This window comes from Leiobunum rupestre, chromosome 9 (genome assembly GCF_980474605.1).
Source record: "Leiobunum rupestre chromosome 9, qqLeiRupe1.1.hap1, whole genome shotgun sequence".
NCBI classification, from domain to species: domain Eukaryota; kingdom Metazoa; phylum Arthropoda; class Arachnida; order Opiliones; family Sclerosomatidae; genus Leiobunum; species Leiobunum rupestre.
In genome coordinates this window covers 12,203,395-12,226,363 of record NC_143392.1, presented here as the reverse complement: position 1 = coordinate 12,226,363, position 22,969 = coordinate 12,203,395, and the positions used below count along the sequence as shown (strand labels likewise).

The following is a 22,969-nucleotide window of genomic DNA, read 5'->3' as shown; positions in this document are numbered from 1 at the left end:
TCTTGTCTAGTGCTTAAAATAATTTTGTCAATTTTAAATTTTAAAGTAATTAGGTTATTACGTTTTAATTCGGACCCCCGGAGCTAAACAAGTTGGGCTATTAATATTAGAATTATAAAAATTATTTTAAGCACCAGAGGAAGGTTCAGCCTAATAAGAAAATTATAATTCAATTATGTAATTGTTAAAACAGAAACGTTCAGCTTGAACGAAAAAGAGGCATTTACTGTATTCTTCCCCCTTAAGAAACTGAGGAATATAATTTATGTTCAAGTTAGCTCGACTTGGGAAGTGCTGTATCGAATAACCATATTTTGAATATTTTATAAGGAATAATTTCCGATATAGTGAACATGATATTCCGTTGAAACGATATTCACGTGGAAGCTTCATTTGGTTAAATTTTTTTTTGAAAATTAAAGTCTTAATTAAATAAAGCTTTTCCATTAAACTTTGAGAAATATTTTTTACAAACTCAGAGTCAATCATAGTTCAACATGTTTTCAAAAACGAAAATATGTGGTACTGGTATTCTTTTTATGACTTTACGCAATTTGTTATTCGTACCATTGCACCATGCGTGATTAAGTGTTCACCGAAAACATATTTTTGGTACGTCATTCATCCCCGCTAATATTTATATTCGCACGTTTTTTGTCCATAAAGCTAAAATACCGCGCGTATTTTTTTTCTAATAAAGTGTAATTATCGACAACTGCCGTTGGTTGTTAAGAGTACTGGCTGGTCCGAAGGGATCGGTTCCTTCTTGTCGGGACACAAAGCTCGACTTCCAACTACACTTCGTCCCCTGTTATCATAACACATTTCTTTAGTATTTCGATACAAATGGATTTTGGATTATGGAACTTACCCCCTTTTCCCCACTTCGAGGGGTGATATCCTCAGTTGTTTCACGAATATTTGAGGTCCAGGTATCCGGGTTCCTGGTGGGCTCCTGGCCTCGAAAGAAGCGGCCATGGGATCCTTGATCCAATGGAAAGTGGCGCTATTGAAACTACCCACGGATCTTCGACTAGCGATGAGATACGTGTAATAGGAACCTGGCCTGAAGGTTTCCAGTCTGCAAAAAAGGTTGTGTTTCACTAGGTTGTTTCTTTTAGCTTTCTTCCGGAATTTCGGAGTAGGGTTTGACGTCATTTTACTCCGATTCTGTGGTGGCGAATAGTTTGAGTCGCGGTAAAACGTTTTTCCAAAATGGCTGCCCGCGGCCTTTTTATGTTTTTTAGCAGATAATTCTGGATAGCAGACGACAAAATCCGATTTACTCTCTTGACACCTCCTTTTCAGAAGGAGTGAAAAGAGTAGGCCTAATACTCCGGAACAAGCGAATAGTTTCAGGGCCGGAGTAATTCTCATCCCCGGAACAGGCGAATAAAACGTTTTAGGTTAAAAATAGTACACTTTTAGTCCGAGAACAGGCGAAAAGAAACCTTCTACTGGGTTATTGCCTTCTAGCGAGCCTTCAAGCAGGGCCGTCTTTACATAATTGGAGGCCCCTGGGCAAGACTCCTATTAACACCACCCAAGTTTCTAACCTCCAGCGCGAAGTACATCGTCGCTCTAATCTACAACTATCGATTCAAATAGTTTCACTTGTCCTACTAAAGGTTACTAAAGAAGAAGCTTACTCTGAATTTAAAAAATACTAACAACCAAAAGTCTTTATTCGTTTTAGATTTACCCTGGTTATAGACCCGACTAAATATGAAGTTTAGTACTTTCAAGCAATGTTAAAAACATTTTTTGTGATTAAAATTTCTTTTGCATTTCAAAAATTGAAAAATGGGGCCCTCCAGAATCTTGGGGTCCTAGGGCAGTGCCCTTTTTGCCCAATAGGAAAGACGGCACAGCCTTCAAGGGATTCCATTAAAGTATTACCTTTCGTTAAGCCTCGCCCTTAAGCGCACTTTGCTCCCTTCGATGGTCACGAAGGCGTCTCCGTTAACCGTGTTAGCTTGCGGGTCGTCGTCCAGCATCAAGGTCACGTGGTATTGATGAACTGCGAGAGTTAAACGCTTTGAAACAGCCCGTAGTATCAAACGCGAAGCGACGCTTGTGAAACGTATTCACCCGAAAAGGTACACTGCCCGGGCAGCGTTGCCAGATGTACGATCCGGATCGTATTTGTACGATAACTGAACCAAAGGCTGGATCGTACGGCAAAAATTCGATTTTACGATAAAATACTATCCAAAGTACGATCTTTTATAGAGCGGAAACCTTTATACAAGGTGTTATCTAAAAAAAACGATACAGGACTAATAGCTTAAAATGAACTTTTCAGGATCCGTAGAACGCGCAGGGGGTCACTTGATAACGGAAATTTCCTTGACCTTGAACCATGTCTTCAAGGTCATTCAAAGTTTATTTCGAGAACCACTAGATATACAAAGTTGGTTTCAATTAGTAACGTGTTCCCCGTCACATTTTAGGACTAAATAGCTTTGAGCCCACCTAATGTGACCAATAACAAGTCAAAATTAGACAAAAACCGGTAGGTCATGATGAAAATAATGTACCAGAGACCAGGTTGAAGGGCTATTAATTCGAAAAGTACTCGTGCTAGACTACCAAAATTTGCTAGACATACTCATTTAGTAGGAGTCTTTAGAATTTTCAAACTCGGATGAACTTTAACTCATGGTTCAAGGTACTTCAAAGTTTATCACGAAAACCAATGGATTTAGAGAAATGGTTCCAATTTGAAAGGTTAATGGTATTATGCATCGGTTAAAGCTTTTCGAATCGGATATATTTGTAAAATATTTTCTCGCGTCGTGTTATGTCGTACATAAAGTTAAGCTAAAGTATACGACATAAAAGGTAGGCTTTGGGCTTAATTGACTTGTTTTCAGGCTCACTATCCGAAACTCTTTACGTCATAGCGCGCGTGCTCAATGACCCAATGTACCTTTCCGGACGACCGTTCATTTCGTCGCTACCGGGTTCTACTTTTCATTACGGCAAAAGGGGTTCTCTCCGGTGGTCCGCAAGAAATACTTCCTCTTTTTGTAGCTGCTTTTGGCGTACTTTTCGGCTTCGGCCCCCATCAGGGCGCATCGGCTGCCGTCCACTTCGCAGTCCCCGCAACGACCCTTGACGAAATACTCCCATTCGGGGCAGTCGATGCCCACCATCTGGCACTCTTTGTTATTGATGGACGCCTACGCGATCGTCAAAAGAAAAGAAAGAACAACACACCCTGGCGGTTACACTTCGCTGCTCAACACCCTCTTTATTCTGTTATTTTGTTTGTGGGAAATAGCGTACGATGAAGAAATCAATGGCCCTTTGATGGTCGCAAGTGGCCGCTCTCCTTATCCCTTCGGCCAGTCCTTGCGTCAGGAAAGAGAAGACTCCGGGTATCCGTTGGCAACCCGGCTGCCGGTTGGCGTTGTTCGGGTAGAAATCCGCATCTCCTATAGGTTCCATGATACCCAAACCTGACAAAATAATTATCTCGGTTAATACATTCTCTATTAGGACAGTTACCGCTTTTCTACATAGCCTACCCGATAAGATTGACGTGCTCGAATCACTGTGGATCACGTCCACGAATTCGGCATCCGTACTGTCCAGTCTCACCTCCCGATCGGTTCCCGTGAAGTACGGACCCGCTGGGTCCAGCCCTGATTAAAAGAAAAAGCCTTTATTACCTTTTGCGCTTTCAGTATTTAATTCAGTTGGGTTTTTAGCAAGCGGAGGGTTTTAATTTTGATTATTTTATCCAACATAATGTTACAATAGGCGAGACAACTAACCAGTAATCCTCCTCAAGCCTTTAATCCTTTCACCAGCGTATCCTGATACGTGAGCTCCCAGAGAATGACCAATTAGATGGAATTTCTTCGGGTCTGCTTCCACGTGTTTCTAACCAGAAATAATAATATGTATTTTAATATTTCCATTGTTTTTTCGGTCGTAAATGACACTTACGATTAGCGCCTGTATCAGAAGGGCGACTTCGGCGCCGACAGCCCTGGCATTAGCGACTGCCTGCTCGTAAGGTAATCTATTGGCTCGAGCCCAATCCACGATAATGACGTTATAATTTCCCTTTAGCAGGAATTCTTTAGTGATGTCCTGTTTGGATGATTAGTAATATAGCGGCGTATATCGGCCAGGAGGTCGAAATTGGAAGGTCTCTTACCAGCAACCACTTTCCCGTGACGATGGCGTCCATCAGACCGTGACTGATGATTTTGGTGTCTTCTTCGGGGTCGAAGAAAGAATCTTTGAGCACGTGCCGGTTTTCCGCGAAGAGTTCTCTGGCTTCGTTGGGGTTCTTTCGCGTGAAGAGCTGGAACCTGACGTCCAGGGAGACCCGGTCGTAGGGCAACAGGCTAATGGGTCGCCGGATCGGATGTTGGAATGGGGGGCCGTTGCCGAAGCATCCCAATGGACCCAGACATTTGCTGCTGTTAATGCTGACTGTCGATAAAATATCGAAGTAGTTTTAGTAACGGGCCCTCGTATCGAGTGAAATTGATTGTTGGTATAATGTATAGTCTATTCCGCATTCCAATAATTTCCCCAAAACTGCGGCTGTGACCCAAATAATATGGGAAGTGCCTCCTTAGTTTCTCAACTTTACGTAATGTAAACCATTGGGCGTTTGCCGATTGGTTACGTGGAACCTAACCTGAAACTCGTATCGAAGCTACAAAAACTCCTAATTATAATTAGTTAGGACTTTTGCACCATTCACACCTCTTAAGGCAAGATGAATGGGTTAGGCCGTGACTAAAATCCATACGCGTGTTTTCAAACTGCAAGCTTAGCCCACTTCTCCTTAATTTTATAATTATTGAATAACAACGTCGCGTATCTCGCTGGCCCGTATCCAATACGGGTAATTTCCTTAATCGCGTAAGTACATATTTGCCCGTTTTGGTACGCTACTTCTGGTAATAATACCGCGAGATTGGAAGAAACGCGAAACTCAATCGAAAGTTAATTTGGTTATTTTCCTTGTTTCTGAAAGAAAGCGCCTTTGTTTTCGCTCGATTTCCCCCCAATTACAGTTGTTTATTTGCCTATTTCCTGTCTCATAATAGCGTTGTTTACGACGCTTCTTCGGTGTTGATGGTCCCCGCTTTAGGAGACAATCGTTTGGTCAAAATCAATGTCGTCTTTTGTCGGAATAGGCCAGTACAATGTCAAACGTTACGCTTCCTCGAGCGCTTTCTGTCTACCGATGCCGTAACTTTACATCGAGATCTTCGCGTGAAAGCGGCTTGTGACGTTCCGCTAGATGAACTCACCGGGGTCACAATACGCGTAGGCTGTTATTATACGAACATTAGGGTCGTTCGACTATTAAGCCAAACCCTTAACGCGTGTTAACAATCAAAATTCCATCGGCGCGCGTTATAACAAATATCAAATACCATTCTAGTAGTGGCTCCTCGAGAAAATATTACTCACAAGGAGACTATCCGAGGTGTTACACACCGCTCGGGGGATTGGTAGACCTTCATGTAACTTGAAAAATCCTAAAGGGGTTTTATTCAATGGGCAACGGTTTTGCCATGGCAACGAAAAATGTTTTTGACAACATAAAATGGAAATTTTCCCATTGAAAATTACATGGGATTTTGATCGATTTCCCATTGAAAATTACATGGGATTTTGACCGATTTCCCTGTGATTTTTTTTTAAAATTGATCAAAATGTGATCAATTTTGATTTTTTTCGTAAATTTTTATAATTTTGGTATTTTAATTTTTTATTCAATTTTGTAAAATGTTTCACAGGGGGCACTCTTGGAATCTGTCAAAATTCCATGTAATTTTCAATGGAAAAATTTCAATTTGATGTTGTCAAAATCATTTTTCGTTGCCATGGCAAAACCGTTGCCCATTGAATAAAATCCCTTTAGGATTTTTCAAGTTACATGAAGGTCTACCAATCCCCCGAGTTTGAACAAAATCGGTGTGTAAAACCTCGGGTCGTCTCCTTGTCAGAGATAGCTCACCAAAACTCAGAGAACTTGCAAACTTCATAATTTTATTATTTACTTTAGGATATTGAGCTTAATTCTGTGAGCTATCGCACACTACCGGTAGTTCTAATACAGGTGACTATTCTCGTGACGTCATCATTGCTATAGTGGAAAGCTAGTATCTTCCCCCTAGCTCACCCCATCAGACCCCGCCTAGGAGCTATGGCATCCATCTTGTTGCCAAATCGTGGTATAAATCCCATATCGTGGGATTTTTAATGGCTATTTTCAATGAGAAAAGGGATAAAGGGATTTTTTAAAAAATTTAAAGAGTTTCATGCGATTTTGCCATTTTTTTGGGGAATTTTCGAGGGTTAATTGAAATTTTCCAACTTCAAACCACAACCTCGCCATTTTGAACTTCATAGCTCGAAAATAATGTTAAATTTTTAAGTAAAATCTATTTAAAATCAAAAATTATTTCTTTGTCTCAAAATCTTGTGCCTATTTTCCGAATTGGACTGTTTTTAGCCGGAAAGTGTGGGATTTTCGAGTGTCGAACATTGGCAACACTTTTTCATTGGTTAAGAAAGGCGGCCCTCGATTCGACAGTCGTTTCATTTTCCCCGAATCAAAACTCATAATTCAGAATGAAAAATGAATACCACTTTACATAACTTCAATTTCCTTCCTCATCTGTAAAACCATTACCGTCTTTTTAATTTCCTGCTAAGATATTCAGTCAATTATAAACGGTGGTCACGTTCAAAACGCAAATTAAACAAATAAATATTGAAGGAAACAGGACGTGGACCCATCTCTCTTTAGAAGCCATTCACTTCCTACATGTATCTTCCGAACATATCCAATTCCGCTACGAATATAGCTCTCGTTAAGTACATTTCCCCCCAAAAAAAATTAGAAACAACCGCTTCTATTTAAAGATTAACAAGCGGGGGATCTCGAGACAAAACAGCTTTTTCCCTACAAAATATGAGCTGTAGAAAATATCCAATCTGCGGTCGGACATTCGGTCTTCCGCTTTGTAGTTTGTCTTCTTTACAAGTCAAGCGAAACGCTACGAACAAAACATTAGGAAGAAAACGTTCTTTTTTCGTTCGGGGGTGTGGGAGGAGGAGGCGCGCGTGGCCCATTTTATCGGTTACGCAAGTTACTCTTTTCATTTATTTATTTTTAAAAAATTTGGATATCGTAGAAATAACCAAGTAAATTGTGTAGCATGATTTGGTGTGTGGGTGGGTTTTCGGTTTTGATTGAATATCTTTTCAATCAACTTCAACGTCCACCTTTCTACATAAATGGCCAGTCGTACGGTCATCCGGTTTTTGAATTGCCGGTGTAATGTCCGTTCTATTTCTGACGTTTTGTTATTTTTTTAATAAAAAATATTGAAACCGTATATTTATTTAATTCTTACGATTATGAAGCGTCTAATTTTTATTTCCTTTTCGATTTCCCCCGCTTTTTATAAAACATTTAAATAAAAAAAAATAAATCCTGTTTATCTATATTTGGAATTTTTTGATAACAATCTTTATGGTTTATAAACTTATTTCAAAAAATATTTGGAAAGTGTTCCGGTTATTCTGATGGATAATTTAGGGTGTAAGAGGCGCCAGGAGAAATTACGCAAATTAAAGGAACAAACTTGTTTTGGATTTTTGGTAGTGTGATACACTTTTTAATAATAATAATAATAATAATAATAATAATAATCAGCTAGGCTAATACCCAAGGCACCACCTTAGGCCTAATTAATCCAGGCGGCCGGGTTACAATGCGTTGGAGGGTGGTGGCAAGCCCTTCATGCCACGCGGGCCAACAGCTCCAGGGCTACACTCACTATTAACGTTAACCTAGACAAGTTAATGTGATACAAGGACGGAAATCCTTTATACTTCGATAGCCTGTTTTTGAATAAAGAGAGTTTTATGCATGGATTGATGGTCAAGCGCGACCCGACTAACCTACACCTAGGTCTTTTGTACATCGAAGTCCGTGACATAGATAATTTTCTTGATAAATTATGTTTTAATATGACATAATTTGCTGCTTGTAAAATAATGTAACGAATTGCTAACTTCAAAATTTTGCCCTTGATTCGGGTTTTTTTGCTTACGTAAACCTAACTGTCGTGATTATATGATTAAATTATTTAATCGAATTAAATTTTTAGTTTTTTCTGTATTAAAATTAAATCCTTATTAAAATCGATCAAATTACTAATCATTTGACATTTAAATATATAGTGATCTGCATCTCGATTTCAAATTTAACCTACGAAATACCTTGAAAAATGTTTGTTTATGTTATTTTATCGTTTTACCATACATTCTTAAAACACCACGTAGTGTGTAAATTTCAAATAATTTCAAGTTTAGCATTTAATTAATTTTCTAAATTATTTCTAGTTTATATCAAGTTTAGCATTTAATTAATTTTCTAAATTATTTATAGTATATATCAAGTTTAGCAATTTATTAATTTTCTAAATAACTTATAGTTTATATCAAGTTTAACATTTAATTAATTTTCTAAATAACTTATAGTTTATATCAAGTTTGACATTTAATTAATTTTCTAAATTATTTCTAGTATATATCAAGTTTAGCATTTAATTAATTTTCTAAATTATTTATAGTTTATATCAAATTTAACATTCAATTGGTTTTATTCATCGAAAATAATTAAACTAAGGTAATAAGACATAATTACATTAGTTAAGTGAAAGTCATTTAATTTTTGAATAAAAGTAAAGTAACGAAAGCGTATGGTCATTTAAGCTAAAAAATAAAGCAACTATTTAAATAAATTGAAAGTTTACAAAATACTCACGTTGGTCTGGTGAAAGTTGAATGGAGAACAGTGGGCCCAAATCGAGCTTGGCAGGAATAATGGGTAGTCCAAGTAATTGACCTCTGGTAACGGCACTTTTAAGGGCCACACAAATGAATAAACCGCAGAAAATTCGGAGAAATTTGGGTCCGAGTTTAAACCTCATTTTTTCATTTCAATAATTTCTTTCGATTAAAGCGAAATTTTTTGGTATCGTCCCTAGACAGAGCATCCCCATTAAACTACCACGCGATGTTGCTACTGACACACATTCTGTCTTCTTAATAATAATTTCCAACTTTCTCGCGAAAATACTATCGGCATCGTTTCAAGCGAGGGGTCCTTTCTACCCCCCTCCCGTCCCAAATGGCGAAATCACTTCAATTCCGAACAAAACAAATATAATTTGTTTTTCAGCCACGGGCCAATTTATCTTAATAAGGACAATCGTTCGCGAAGCTGTTAATTAAGTGGATTCTTAAACGCTTTATGTTATGATAGTTTAACGAGACAGCAAGCCGAGAACAGATTCGCGACTTTTCCCGAGCGGGGTGCATGGTTGGATGTCTAGTCTGAGGGGTCTTATTTCCGAGAAGTTCGAGAACTAGTTTGGCTTTTTGTTACCGCGTCTCCCTCCAAAAGGAACCACTAAAAATCGGTCATGCTCAGGTGAACTTGGTACAAGTGACGTCTCGCGGAATTATGTGTTTTTTATTCCGCCATCCGGATTTGTAGATTCGTTTTTTCCCCCCGTTTACGTTATAAATGCGCGCCAAATTTGAATGTCAGAAAACGGCGACCATGTTTTTTCGCGTCTCTTAAAGGGAATATGAACTTCCATACTCGTTGAGGTTAACGGTAAAAGATAAAGTGACATAATTAGCAAAAGTGTGTCAATGTAATCATTTTTTAAATAAATGTTACACGCGAATTAAAACTTGGGGAGGGACTGAGGGAGCCAAGGAAGCGCTGGAGAAGGTTAGCAGGCTTATGGATTTTTTGCTACTCGACCGAGACGCTACCGCCATCTATCTACGTTTTAATACAAAATACTACCCGATTTGGGAGTTTTGAACTTTTTATATATTTTTTGGTTTTTAAGGCTGTTCTATTTTTAATGTACCTTAGGGTGTATGGTGTGTAGACCTGGCCGTCATATGCACCAATATTGAACATTATTTATTTTTTCAAAGAAAATATAAACTAACCAGGTCTATCTCGATGGCATCATTCAGTAAGCATTGGAATGTATTCGCGACCGAAACGAGTCTAGGTGGCGTAACGGTGCTAGCTTCTGCGAGGTAGAGCCTATGATCTAGGGTCTACTACAGACAATTTTTCTTAAATAATCTTATCAAAATATAAGCAATCGATGTAAAAATTATATTAAAATGTAAGTAAGGAAAAACTAATAGCGTCTGCTTTAGCCGCTACCTATCTAGGTTGCGATAGTTTTCGGTCGCGAATAGGAACTTGCACACTTCTGGTAATTATGTCACTTTTGGTAAAAGTGAGTGTACGGAGCTGTTGGCTTGCGTGGCATGAAGGGTTTGCAACCCGTTCACCTGATTTAAGGCATTTGAAGTTACTAACTGACTTGGGCCTAAGGTGCACGGTGCCTTGGGGATTAGCCTAGTTGATTTTTTTTAGTTTAGTTATGGCAAAGATAATATAACTACGTACCCTAGATTCAAGCTCCTTGCACGTAACGCAGGCTCTTACTGAGTTCCCGGCGGAAGTCGGAAAAAACTGCCTCCATAGAGCCGCTGCTGGCAGGGCTACCGACATCTAGTTAAATCTAATGAAAATTGCGCCGTGGTTTTTGACTTGCGGTTTTCAAGATACCAGATATTTTTGCGTTATATTGTTTTAAAACAATAATGGATCATGCCTGTAGCTCTAAAAATGTTTCTAAACGAAAGAAAACTAAAGATGAGTAATATAATCTTGGGTTATCTATTGAAATTCCTTATTTCTCACCTTGCTATGAGCCCGATTTTTCCGACTTCCGGCGCGAACTCAGTAAAAGCCTCACGAGAAAACGCGCTATCGAGAAACGCCGTGATTTCGAATCTAGGGTACGTAGTTATATCATCTTTGGTTATGGTGGATCAAAAATTTAATATTTCTTCCACGAGGTTTAACAGAAGCTAGAGGTGAAACAAAGTCGTAGCGCGTGTCAGCGGACGATTTTTCGATTTAGTTCATACTCTCTTTAAAGGCCCACAATCGTTTGAAGTACGACAATTAGGAAAAATTATTACCGAGCTGATTTTTATAGTTACTGCTCAATCATGGTTTAGTTCTCAAAACAGCGCCCCCTAGAGTCTAAATATGCAGGTTGCAGGTCCAATTCGGGGCTGGCGAGAGTGTTAGTGTCGAAAAAAAGTTAGGTAAGAAAATTAGCATTAAAACAACTGTCGGCTCTATAATTGCCACCTGTATTATGATAAATTGATAAGGCCCTTGTTATTAGAGATGGCAATGAATCCATCCTATAATTCTTGGATAAAACGACTTTACTGGAGAGCAAACGAAGCTAAAATTCAAAATAGCGAAACGTCGTCAGAGAACCATTGTAGAGTATTATAATTATACAACTTATACCCTACTTACTTGTTAGTGGACTTTAACCTAAACTATATATCCAATATAAAATATATTGTTAAAAATTACAATAATTTAAGTTATTGTCCAATTTACAAACGAGCGAATCAACGCGAGGGGTACTTTTATGTCCCGCCTTTTGGGTCAAATTGTAGCTTAAATATCTTGTTTTGATTTCGACGCTAGTGACATCTGTTGAAAAAAGAGCTACTTCATGTCGATCCGACACTTGCTTTAAAATAGTGTTGTAAGTCGGAAAATTTTCCGTATTAGTCTAATATATTGTTTGCAAATTTAAATAAAGCACGCCTCATTTTTTCGAATCTGAAAGTAAAACTAAACCTCTAGACTAGTTTAAACTGATTAACAATGTAACACTATTCATGTTTTAAAGTATGTTTACTGATATTAGGCATTTTATATCGATAAAAAGTTGAAAACATTAAAAATTATCTGGAATTTTTTCCGCATTTAATTTTTCCGGAAAATTAACAACACTACTTTAAAACCATAGGAACTTATGTTCATTTTTTTACTTATTCTGGTACTATAGATTCCGAAATCATAGCCATCATACCCTAATTAGTTAAATCATAAGTTTATAATAAATCTCTTAAGAAAGAAGTATCAATTTAAGGCATTAAAATGAAACACGTACCTTCGCAGGCTGAAGCAATTTACAATTAATGCGAATTTCCCACCAAATCGCGGAAGTGTACACCGCTTCACGGCTCAAAAGTACTCCGACTGAGGATGTAAAATGTAAAAATTACACTCCGTATGGATATTTACTTATCTCCGAGTGGAAACAGGTTTTTGAAAATTGAATATTAGCAGTGCAGGGAAATGGATACTTATTTTTTTAAAGAATATATTATATTCTTCTGGTTATATTAAGATTAATGAGGAAAGACAACAATTTAATTTGGTACTTAGTTCTTTAATGAATTATCAACATAGTGGTAAAAATAAAGCAATACAAAAATTGAAATAAGTTATTATCGTTTGTTAGTAACATTTTTTAATGGTTGGCTTTTATAATTAACGTACAATATAGTAATTAATGCACAAAAGTATGGTTCTAAGTTCAGTTTAACTGAATCCTTGGAGCCTCCTTTACTTTCATTAGAGGCATAACGTAGCTTAATCTTTAATAATACAAGTAGGAACGCTTAATTGGATAGTATTACCATTACTCAATGGTAAAATAGAAACATATTCGGGGTTCAATAAAGATATATCAGTCAAAGTTTCTCCAACAGACATATTATCAGTGGTAATTATTTCTATATGGGCTGTTGGGATATCACCGTCTTCTAATAGTTCTTCCGTGGGTTCATCCACGTTCTCTAGAAACTCCTCATGGTTGGTCATAGTTGTAGGATATTTACGGGGCCTGCCCCTTCTTTTGCTAGAGCCTAATTCTGGGGATGATTTCATTCCGTATCGAATTCTTTTCATCCTCCCAGAACGGAAGTAACGATTTCTTGTAGCGTTTATTTTATTAATTTGTATGCATTTGTGTTCCTTATATTGAATTTCATCTTGAAACTTTGACTTGCATTTTGAGCACCCAAATAAGCCGTCTTTGTCCAAATGCTGTTTTTCGTGCAATTTTAACAAAATTTTGTTTTTGAACGGCTTGTTACAAATTCTGCATTGAAATGGTTTCAAATCCGAATGTGTTAAAATGTGCATTTTAAGTTTGTCGGGTCGATTGAACGCTTTGTCACAACCGGTAGCGCTACGGAAAGGACATTGAAGTTTTTTAATGGGATCGTGAATTAGCATGTGCCTTTTTAATTTATCTCCGCGATTGAATGCAGCTCCGCAACTCGAACAAACGTAAGGTTTTTCTCCAGTGTGTATAACTTGATGGACCCTTAGATAGTGCTCGGTTTTAAATCCCTTATTGCAAGTTGGGCAAACGTGAGCGTTTTCTTCCCCGTGAGTGTGTAAATGACGTCTCAGATACCTTTCGCATGGAAATGACTTCTTACACAGTTGGCAGGGATAGTTGTGGGTCGAAGTTGCCATATGATGTTCTAAAGCCGCCGAAGTTGAATACTGGTTTAAACATTGGTTGCAACGGAAATATTTAGGGCCTGTTTTGGGCGCTTGACTCGGGTATAAACTATGAGTGTATTGATGCACTCCTAAATCGTACAAAGTTTTGAATGTTTTACTGCATAGATGGCACGCGTAAGTCATCTCTTTTTCGTGCGTTTTAACGTGTTCCAAGAAACTATCCAATTCGCTGAAAAGTTTTCCACAACTAGATAACACGCATTTGTAAACTTTTTCCACTTTGTGTTGTTTCATATGGCTCTTTAAGATATAATAGTTTTTGCCCTTAAAGTTGCAATAAGGACAGACAAAAGCATTTTCAACGGCTTGGCCATTATTTCCATTATTTATATTTTCATTCACAGGCTGCAATTGGGTTTGTTTTATCATCAAAATGATAAAATTATCAATAAATTCATTTGAAACTGAATTTCCAAACCTTATTAGCATCGTTTGACGACTGATCATTCTCCTTACTGCTATCTGTTTCGTTGATTTTTCTGGGGAGAGTGTTAGCGAGACCATCAGGCCAAACCTGTCAAGTATATGGAATAATTAACTTGATGACTTAGGCCTAAGGTGTTGCCTAGCGGATTATTAATATATATTATTAAATATAAGGTTGTTCTATGACAAATGTTCACAAAGTGTCATAACAAACACGTGCAATTAATGGATAATTTGTTAAATTTACTTTTATTTTAAGGTTCAAATGTTTTAAATTCAATTTTTGGGGTCAAAGGTTAAATACCTGAGTATTTTATGTAAAGAAAAATGTTTTTAAATGAATTTTCTCCATAAAAATTGGACCATGATTTAAAAAAGTACTAGCTTGCCTGTTTTTGGGGTGAAGGCCATTTTTAATATTTTCCACACATTTTCAAGATGTGTGAAAAATATTCAGAAATCAGCTTTAAGTGTAAATGAAAGCCTTTGTATGAATTTTGAAAAAAACCTAAAGAACTAGATCATTTGTTATGGAATGACGCTATCGATGATTAATTCGGTAATAAAAAAAAGGTCACCTTGTGTGTTTGTAAATGTTTTTTAACGTTTGATTTTTGAGCGAAAGCTCTCCCACAAACTATACATTGGAAAGGCTTCTCCCCCGTGTGTGAACGAATGTGCTGCTGAAGATCAAAACGTTTTGAAAACTTTTTACCACAGTACGTGCAAGACATTTTGTCCATTTTTCCACTTTCTTTGATATTTTGCGTTGTACTGGAAATTGATACCATATTGTTTGGCAAAGTGTGTTGAGAACTTTGAACTACTATATTTTGATTGGTTATGTTAGTTGTTTTGGTTAAATTAGTAGCTTCGATGTCGTCTATGTTTCCCAGCGGTTTGGAAGTTCCTGGATTTAAAATTACACTGTTTCCTTTAGCCATAGTTGAATTCGCTACCGTTAATATCATGCTGTTGGGTTCAGAGCTGTTGGAGGATAAGGTGACGGTTTCTTGTACGCTATTCCTAATTGTTGGGTTAGATTGGGATGTTAATAAAAATTGACTGTTTAGAAGGGTGTTGCTTAAAAGTGACAGTCCAATTGACGAATTGCATTCATCAGAGCTTCCTTCAGGCGCCAACATTGACATATTTTCCATAGCTTGCGAAGCATTTTTTATACACCCATTAGAGCTGATTGGTCTAGTGGAATAGACTGGTTGCGTTTGTGACATTTGAGAACACGAGTTTGATACAGTCGATCCGCTTGACATATTATCAAATGTTGTGGTGAATGATAGTAGGTCAGCCTCAGTTAGTAAATTATTGCCATTAGAAAAGATGCACATTGGAGATGATGGGATTTGTAACTGTTGTAAATTATTGGAACGTGTTGGTGTCACAACCTTTGACGTTTCGTTGTTTGGGGTGGTCCTAATAATGAAGCCATTTGAGGGGTTTTGAATTTGGTTAATTGAAGATGGTGAGCAATGTTCTCTCTTGTGACTGAGAAATAGTGGCAAAGAGTTAAACTCTTTCTTGCATTTGCCACATTGAAACAGATCATCCTCATCAATTTCTGATAATTAAGAGAAATTGTTTCAATCATCTGATAACTTTTTTATTTTAAAAAGCAGTACCTGTTGTTGTATTAGAATCTAATATGGATTGAACTGCGAAAACAGTTTGGTTATCTATTGAAGATATTCCCCCTTTAAAAAAAATAAACCAAGTTAATAATTAGTTGATTTATGTAATTTCAAGTTTTAATTTACTTTGAACAAGAGCATCAAGCAACAGCTGCGCCATTTTGCATGATTTTTAAGGGCCTTAAAAAAAAGTATTAACCCTTCTCAAATTTGTATTATAGATATGTTGGCACCATCTGTGGCTATTTCAGCGAACTGAACGAATCTAGTCTAGATGGCGCCAGGATCACATAAATCTCAAAATTCAAAATTGTTACCACGAGCAAAAGTGACATAATAGGTGGTTTTTTTTCGCCTGTCCGAGGGCAAAAAGTGTAAAAGTTTTACCCTAAAACGTTTTATTCGCCTGTTCTCGGGGTAAGATTTACCCTGTCCCGAATTTTGTTCGCTTGTTCCAGAGCTCTAAGGTTACACCATGGGCCAAATAATGATAAATCCAGGACATGACTCTGGTACCTTCACGCGTACTAAATCGGCCGTCCACTAAAAGACACAGGCGGCCATTTTAGTAGGGGGGAAAAGGAGGAAAAATAATAAAAAATTGGGGGCAAAATCAAGCAAGTTTCCGGTTTCCCGAACGCCATCTAGTGATGACTGAGTCGGAATTCGGAAATAAGTGGCGGTTGTAATTCGAAAATCCTGCCATATTTCGCCCCTCATTTTTTGATAAATTTTAACGATTCTAGGAAAGTATATGTTTAATATTATATAATTATATATATTATACTAATTATGAACTTAGTACGTATAAAAATAAGTACTTACTTTAATAACCACACTATAGGCCTATATGATAACTGTGAATAAATATTCCAGGCTATTTACTACGACGACCACGTGTATTATTTTTGAAAACTGTCCCTAAAACATTTGCCCCCAAAATGACGTAGGTCCGCGATCGCGCGTTTTTCCCAATAGGGGGCAATAGTGATCGGGTGTTAGCGCTGTTGGACGGGTTTTTCGCATAGTCATGTCCTGGATTTATCATTATTTGGCCCATGGTTACACTTTTTACTCCTCGAAAGGAGGTGTAGAGGGAGTAATCTAGCTTTGTCGTCTGCTTAAACGCAAACATGACGAGTTTAGACCTCTTCACACGAGGCAAGCGTTTTGTAAATAACCTTTAACCTTTAAATACTCCCTTCTTACTCCAACTCGTTTTTTTCGTTAAGACAGAATTGAAGTAAAATGACGTCATAGGGCTACACTTTTTAACCTGCTCAAAAAACCCAGAACAGGTGAAAAAAAACCATCTAATTACCAAAAGTGGGTCAATCGGACCTTTTTCTGAATGAATGTTACGAGCATAGTCTATCATGTCTTTGGTTACGAGCGAAATACAAGTTTGGAGGGGAGAAGGGTAAGTATGCCTTGGGGAGGGAAGGAATTTAAAACCAACAAATAACGCCTCCTAGTGAGGAACGGAGGAACTAAGTAGCACTGGTCAAAGTTAGTGTATTTTTGGATTTTTCGTCGTTCTGTGGAGATGCTATCACCATCTACCTACGATATAATACCTTATAATACCATAGACTAAAAAAAGATCCAGAAAGGCGTCAATAAATAGTCTTTTATGTGGTTGATCTCGAGTCGAGCATTCTTTAAACCTTTAGCATACGAAAGTACAGGGATTGTCACACTTTTGGTAATTATGTCACTTTTGCCACGCGTTACAATCGCGTATCACTCCACCTCTAAGAAGTAAGGTTATTAAAGTTAATTTTACAAAATTATACAGGGTGTCCACTAAAAAACCATCCAGGGCGAATATCTCAGAAACCGTTTTCTCTAGGAATTTAATTTATTTTTATGTTACGTAGCTCGTGCAGGGGGCCAAAGAAGAATGATAACCTCGATGACCTTGAACCATATCTTCAAGGTCATTCAAAAATCATCTCGAGAACCGTTAGATATACAAACTTGGTTCCAATTATAAAGTTGTTTCTCATCAAATTTTATGTCTAAATAACTTTGAACCGACTTAATTTTATCCCTTGGGAGACTAAAAATTTCACGCAGTTTCCAGCAAATAACATTAGCAGAATTAGGAAATGTGTACTTTCATAAGTAACATATTAGAATAAGTATGTTAATTAGAAAAAAATATAGGCTTCGTGCGTAGTTTACATTTTGGTCACAAGTATCGCCGCCTACCGACCGAGTTTTAAATTGAATATATGAAAGCGGTCTGCTCGTTCAAAATTCTCTCTGCACAACCGCTGAAAGTTTCAACCGAAAAACATAGAAATTTAAAAGTCGTCTGCTATTTCTTCACATAATTAGCTGACTGATATTAAGGCAGATGGCGCTATATTTCCTAAGCTCAAAGCCTATTGTGCAATCAAGGCTTATTTCTCAGCACAGAGACCCATATGCAGTGTCTAAATATGCCTGAGACAAAATATAAGTACTACAACCAAGAATGTATTTATTTATACCTAGGGAGAATGTCTATGTCGAGATGGTTTTTAGCCTTTCTCTCAATCCACCCGTTGGTCCCCCCAGTACGCTCCTCCTGAGTCCTCCACTTAAAATAAAACGAATAGTCCCGGTATTTCGTTGGCTGCTTAAAATTTACGTCACATAACGCGATGGTTCTTTAGTTCTTTAGTTCTTTTATTGCTCAACAAGAGGTCTAAGACCCATCACGTTAAGACAGTGGACAATACAAATTATACATATACAGAGAAAAAATATATACAGTTTGTATGTACAGGAAAACAGTACAATGTGAGGGAGATACAAGGGAAATAAATCAAACGCCGGTGACGTTTTGTCTTTTCCCCCGCGCGAGACGGGGGAAAGGCGTTCAACGTGCCCGGCGATTGTCGCAACATAATAATTCTTCCTAAATATAAATAAATACATTCTTGCTACAACTAAGGACGATAACACGCTACTCAGTTCGAGTGCAAGTCCAAGTCGGAGCTTGGCGAGAATGTCAGTGTCGAAAAAAGGTTCGGTCAGGAAATTAGCATTAAAGCAAGACTAGTGGCGGCTCCTGACTAGTTGCATTCGCTCGCACTAGATGTAGTTAGTGTATTAATTAAAACAAGTTGAGTAAGCATTAAAATCTAGCTTTAAAGGTGTGGCAAATTGGGAACTTCTCGCGTTGATTCGCTTTTCGGATTCAAGTGAGTATTAACTTATTAAACACGTGGTTTCGGGAATTCAATAGATCGCAAACAACTCGCCTTTGCTTTAAATCCCCGGAAGGTGCTGCCACCTAGAAGCGCTTTTAAAGTGAGAGCGCATGGTTACAAAATATACCCGAATTGTTCGAAATTGGTATACAGCTCTGAAAATTGATATACACGTGCCTTGAACTATACTCTCGACTACCTAAATTTTCTTTTAAAAAAAAACCGGCTGGAAAAACTTTAAAAACAAAAAACGCTATTGTTGCCGAGGACGCGCGCATCTTAGTTTATGTTTGTTTTTAAAATCCTATGTTCTAAGTTGCACCGCATCTCCGCATTTTTAGGAATAAAAAATGGTAAATCGCGTGTAGCTCGCGTGGTAAAGGTGGTAAAGTTATGAATTTTTTTACGGTAATACGTGTCACAGTGCTTCTTAAAACCTGATATGGAACCACATCGAGGTATTTTTTTTACTTGACGTTTTTTACCATTTTTCATTTTTCTCCATAGGGAAAAATGGTAAATCGCGTGTATCTCGGGTAGTAAAGGTGGAAAAGTTATGAAATTTTTTTGGTGATACGTGTCACAGTACTACTTAAAATGCTCTCACTATTAGAAGCATTTGTGTAAATTTATGAAACTTTTTTTGATAGAGCCGCCACTTGCTTTAAAACAACAACGCTACTTCTCTTATATACTTTTGCGGATACGAATATCGTTCTTCGACCTCTCTGAAGAGAAAATCTTGAGTTTTTAATTGATGACGTGAGCCAAAGAGCCAAAACCACATTTCGCGATTTCTCCTAAATACGAAAATATTCCTTCCAACTTTTACTCTTTGCTGGTATTTTCTCATGCAAACCGGAATTAGTATTGATTAAGCCGTTTTTTTGTCTTCGGGAGTCGGAAGAACGATGGCCTTTGGACCCTGAAATTCTTTTGGGCGAGAGATGGGTTCACTACACATAATTAAACAAGGAATTTATCAAATGGGAAAGGCACACAGGCGCGAATCGGCAGGGAGGGAAAAAGGCGCTTAGGAAAGCGTTCTTTGAAGGATATTGATAAGCCGTTCCCCGCCGTTCGATCTCCCCTGCCAGAACGGGAAAGAATAGCTTGCCTTTGCAATTAGGCCTAAATCAATTAAGCAACCGATGGGAGGAAACGAGCCACCCTCCAACGGGAGATAGCTTCCAGAGTACACTGATCAAGATTTGGAGCGATAAATTTTAAATAAGCGCCTCTTTTTTTGACAGTTAAAAGCTATCCAACCAGGACTATTGGTGACGAAATGTCCCCTGCATTGTGGAGGAGATGGGAAGTATAGTAGCCGTTAATATTTTACTTACAAGGAGACGACCCGAGGTGTTACCCACCGATCTCGTTCAAACTCGGGGGATTGGTAGACCTTCATGTAACTTGAAAAATCCCAAAGGGAATTTATTCAATGGGCAACCGTTTTTCCATGGCAACGAAAAATGTTTTTGGAAACAAAAAATTTAAATTTTCCCATTGAAAATAACATGGGATTCTGACCGATTCCAAAAATTTTAACAAATTTCTAAATTTTGAAAATGCCGAAATAGAAAAAAATTGAAAAAATAGATAAAAATTGACGAAAAAAATAAAATTGATCAACTTTTGATCAATTGATCAATTTGAACAAAATGGGCGAAAATGAACCCAAATGGCTAAAATTGAGAGAAAATTTAAAAAACTACAAACATAAATTATTTTTTCAAAATTGAAAAAATTAATAAATTTTAATTTTAATACTGCTTTTTCAAATTTTTCCAATTTTGAAAAAATAATTTATTTCAAACAATTTATAGATATTTTGGCTAATTTTTCCAATTTTGGTCAAGTTTGACCAAATTGACCAAAATATATCAATTCTTTCAAAACACAATTTATCTATGTATTGATCCAATTTTACACGACTAATAAATTTCAATTAATTCCTTTAAATTTTGATCGAAACTACCGCTTTTGATCAAATAGAACGTATACAAGTAACTAAGAACTACGAAAATATTGAAAGCTGGCACCATTCATTGAGTTGGGAATATAGTACTTTTAGAGCTAAAATGTGTGTTTGTAATTTCTTAAAATTATGACAAAATTTTGGTTATGGAAGTAAAATTGGTAAATGAAATTAAATTGGATAAATTTGGAAGTAAAGTGGCTAAATTTAGGTAAATGCCATTAAATTGGCAAAATTTTATATAATATAACCCAAATTTACTTGTTTCCCCCCAAATTTACACGCATTTACCCAAATTAACTTGATATTACCCAATGTAAATTTTTTTAAATAATTTTTTTTTAATATTTTAAATTTTTTCAAAGGGGGACCATTAAAATCAGCTATTTCTCCATGTTCATTTACATAGGGAAAAGTAGGTTTTAAGTTATCAAAAACGTTTCATTTCGTTAAGTTTTTTTTCTTGCAAGGGTATTTTTGTAAGTAGCTAACCTTTAATTTTGATCAAATTCAAACAACTAAATTCAATTTTATTAATTTTGATCAAATTCAAACAACTAAATTCAATTTTATTAATTTTGATCAAATTCAAACAACTAAATTCAATTTTATTAATTTTGATCAAATTCAAACAACTAAATTCAATTTTATTAATTTTGATCAAATTCAAACAACTAAATTCAATTTTATTAATTTTGATCAAATTCAAACAACTAAATTCAATTTTATTAATTTTGATCAAATTCAAACAACTAAATTAAATTTTATTAATTTTGATCAAATTCAAACAACTAAATTCAATTTTATTAATTTTGATCAAATTCAAACAACTAAATTCAATTTTATTAATTTTGATCAAATTCAAACAACTAAATTCAATTTTATTAATTTTGATCAAATTCAAACAACTAAATTCAATTTTATTAATTTTGATCAAATTCAAACAACTAAATTCAATTTTATTAATTTTGATCAAATTCAAACAACTAAATTCAATTTATTAATTTTGATCAAATTCATTTATTATCGTCGATTTGGCGATTAGTTGGCAAATACAAAAAGCAAGTGGCGGCTCCTGTATAGTTGCATTAGCGCGCACTAGATGTCGTTAGCGTATAAATCAAACAAGTTAAGTAAGCAACAGAATCTAGCCTAAAAGGGGTGCAAAATTGGGAACTTCTCACGTTGATTGGCTTTTCGGAATAATGTGATTTTTAACTTATTAAACATGTGGTTTCGGGAAGCCAATAGATCGCGGACAACTCGCCTTTGTTTTAAGTCCCTGGAAGGGGCTGCCACCTAGAAGCGCTTTTAGAAGCATTTGTGTAAACTTTTAAAACTTTTTTGATAGAGCCGCCACTTGCTTTAAGTCAAACTTTGGTCATCAGTAGTTGAAAAGATTATGTTTTCATTTTATTTATTACAGTTTCAACGGTTACTTTTTTATGAATTAACTTTTATTCTGGACTGATTATTTGGGAGTTACTGGGATCTAGGAGAAACAAACACAAGGAGAACGCAGCTAGCCTTTAAACACGCTAACGCAGGGATGTGTACAAATTTCATTGGACGCTGAACGTTTTACGGAAAGGGGAAAACGATTTCCGAATTTTCCTCATCCGACGGCAGCAGGCGCTAAAGCGTCTAACCAATGAAAAATGTACGCGAGAAAATCCACGACTTTTGACGGGTTGCGTTCTACTTGTGTGGGGTGCTGTGTTTGTTGCTAATAGCTGGGGAATTGGACGACTTTCTTGTAAAACCTGAAGAACTCAACCAGGTGTGGGAGATAATTTACGAAAAGAAGCCAACGAACAATCCTAAGGTAGATGCGCTTCTGAACTAATTTGTTGAAGCATGGCTTGATGACTTCGATGCTAGGTTTGATAGAGCCATATGGAATCACTGGAGCAGCTGTGGAAAAAGAACAACAAACAACCTGGAAGGATGGCATCATGCGCTTAAAAAGAGAGCCGCTCGTATTCGCGACCGAAAACTATCGCTGCGCCCCCTTTGTTTCGCCATTGAAACCTATATAGGTAGCGGCTAAAGCAGACGCTATTAGTTTTTCCTCATCGTTATTCGTAATTTTAATTTCATAAATAATGATACTCACATTTTATTATAATATTTTAATCGTTTGCTTATATTTTGATAAGTTTTTTTTAAAGAAAAAACGTTAATATGACTAATT

At 36.7% G+C, this 22,969-nt stretch overlaps 2 protein-coding genes across 2 annotated transcripts; both read right to left on the bottom strand.

Annotated features, from left to right (window-relative positions):
* Nucleotides 1–643: 643 nt before the first annotated feature.
* Nucleotides 644–9,170, bottom strand: LOC149926559 (pancreatic lipase-related protein 2-like). Its single transcript, XM_090158480.1, has 10 exons — nucleotides 8,822–9,170; nucleotides 4,172–4,452; nucleotides 3,958–4,104; nucleotides 3,783–3,891; nucleotides 3,534–3,650; nucleotides 3,292–3,464; nucleotides 2,984–3,185; nucleotides 1,900–2,020; nucleotides 872–1,081; nucleotides 644–808 (listed from the first exon to the last, which is right to left on the bottom strand). Exons 1-10 carry the CDS (start codon nucleotides 8,985–8,987, stop codon nucleotides 706–708), a joined length of 1,629 nt encoding a protein of 542 aa, XP_090014606.1. The 5' UTR covers nucleotides 8,988–9,170; the 3' UTR covers nucleotides 644–705.
* Nucleotides 9,171–12,364: 3,194 nt separating this feature from the next.
* LOC149926558 (zinc finger protein 341-like) lies at nucleotides 12,365–15,838 on the bottom strand. Its single transcript, XM_090159105.1, has 5 exons — nucleotides 15,718–15,838; nucleotides 15,583–15,654; nucleotides 14,521–15,521; nucleotides 13,935–14,030; nucleotides 12,365–13,861 (listed from the first exon to the last, which is right to left on the bottom strand). The coding sequence occupies exons 1-5, from the start codon at nucleotides 15,749–15,751 to the stop codon at nucleotides 12,572–12,574; spliced, it is 2,493 nt and encodes an 830-aa protein (XP_090015231.1). The 5' UTR covers nucleotides 15,752–15,838; the 3' UTR covers nucleotides 12,365–12,571.
* Nucleotides 15,839–22,969: the final 7,131 nt, after the last annotated feature.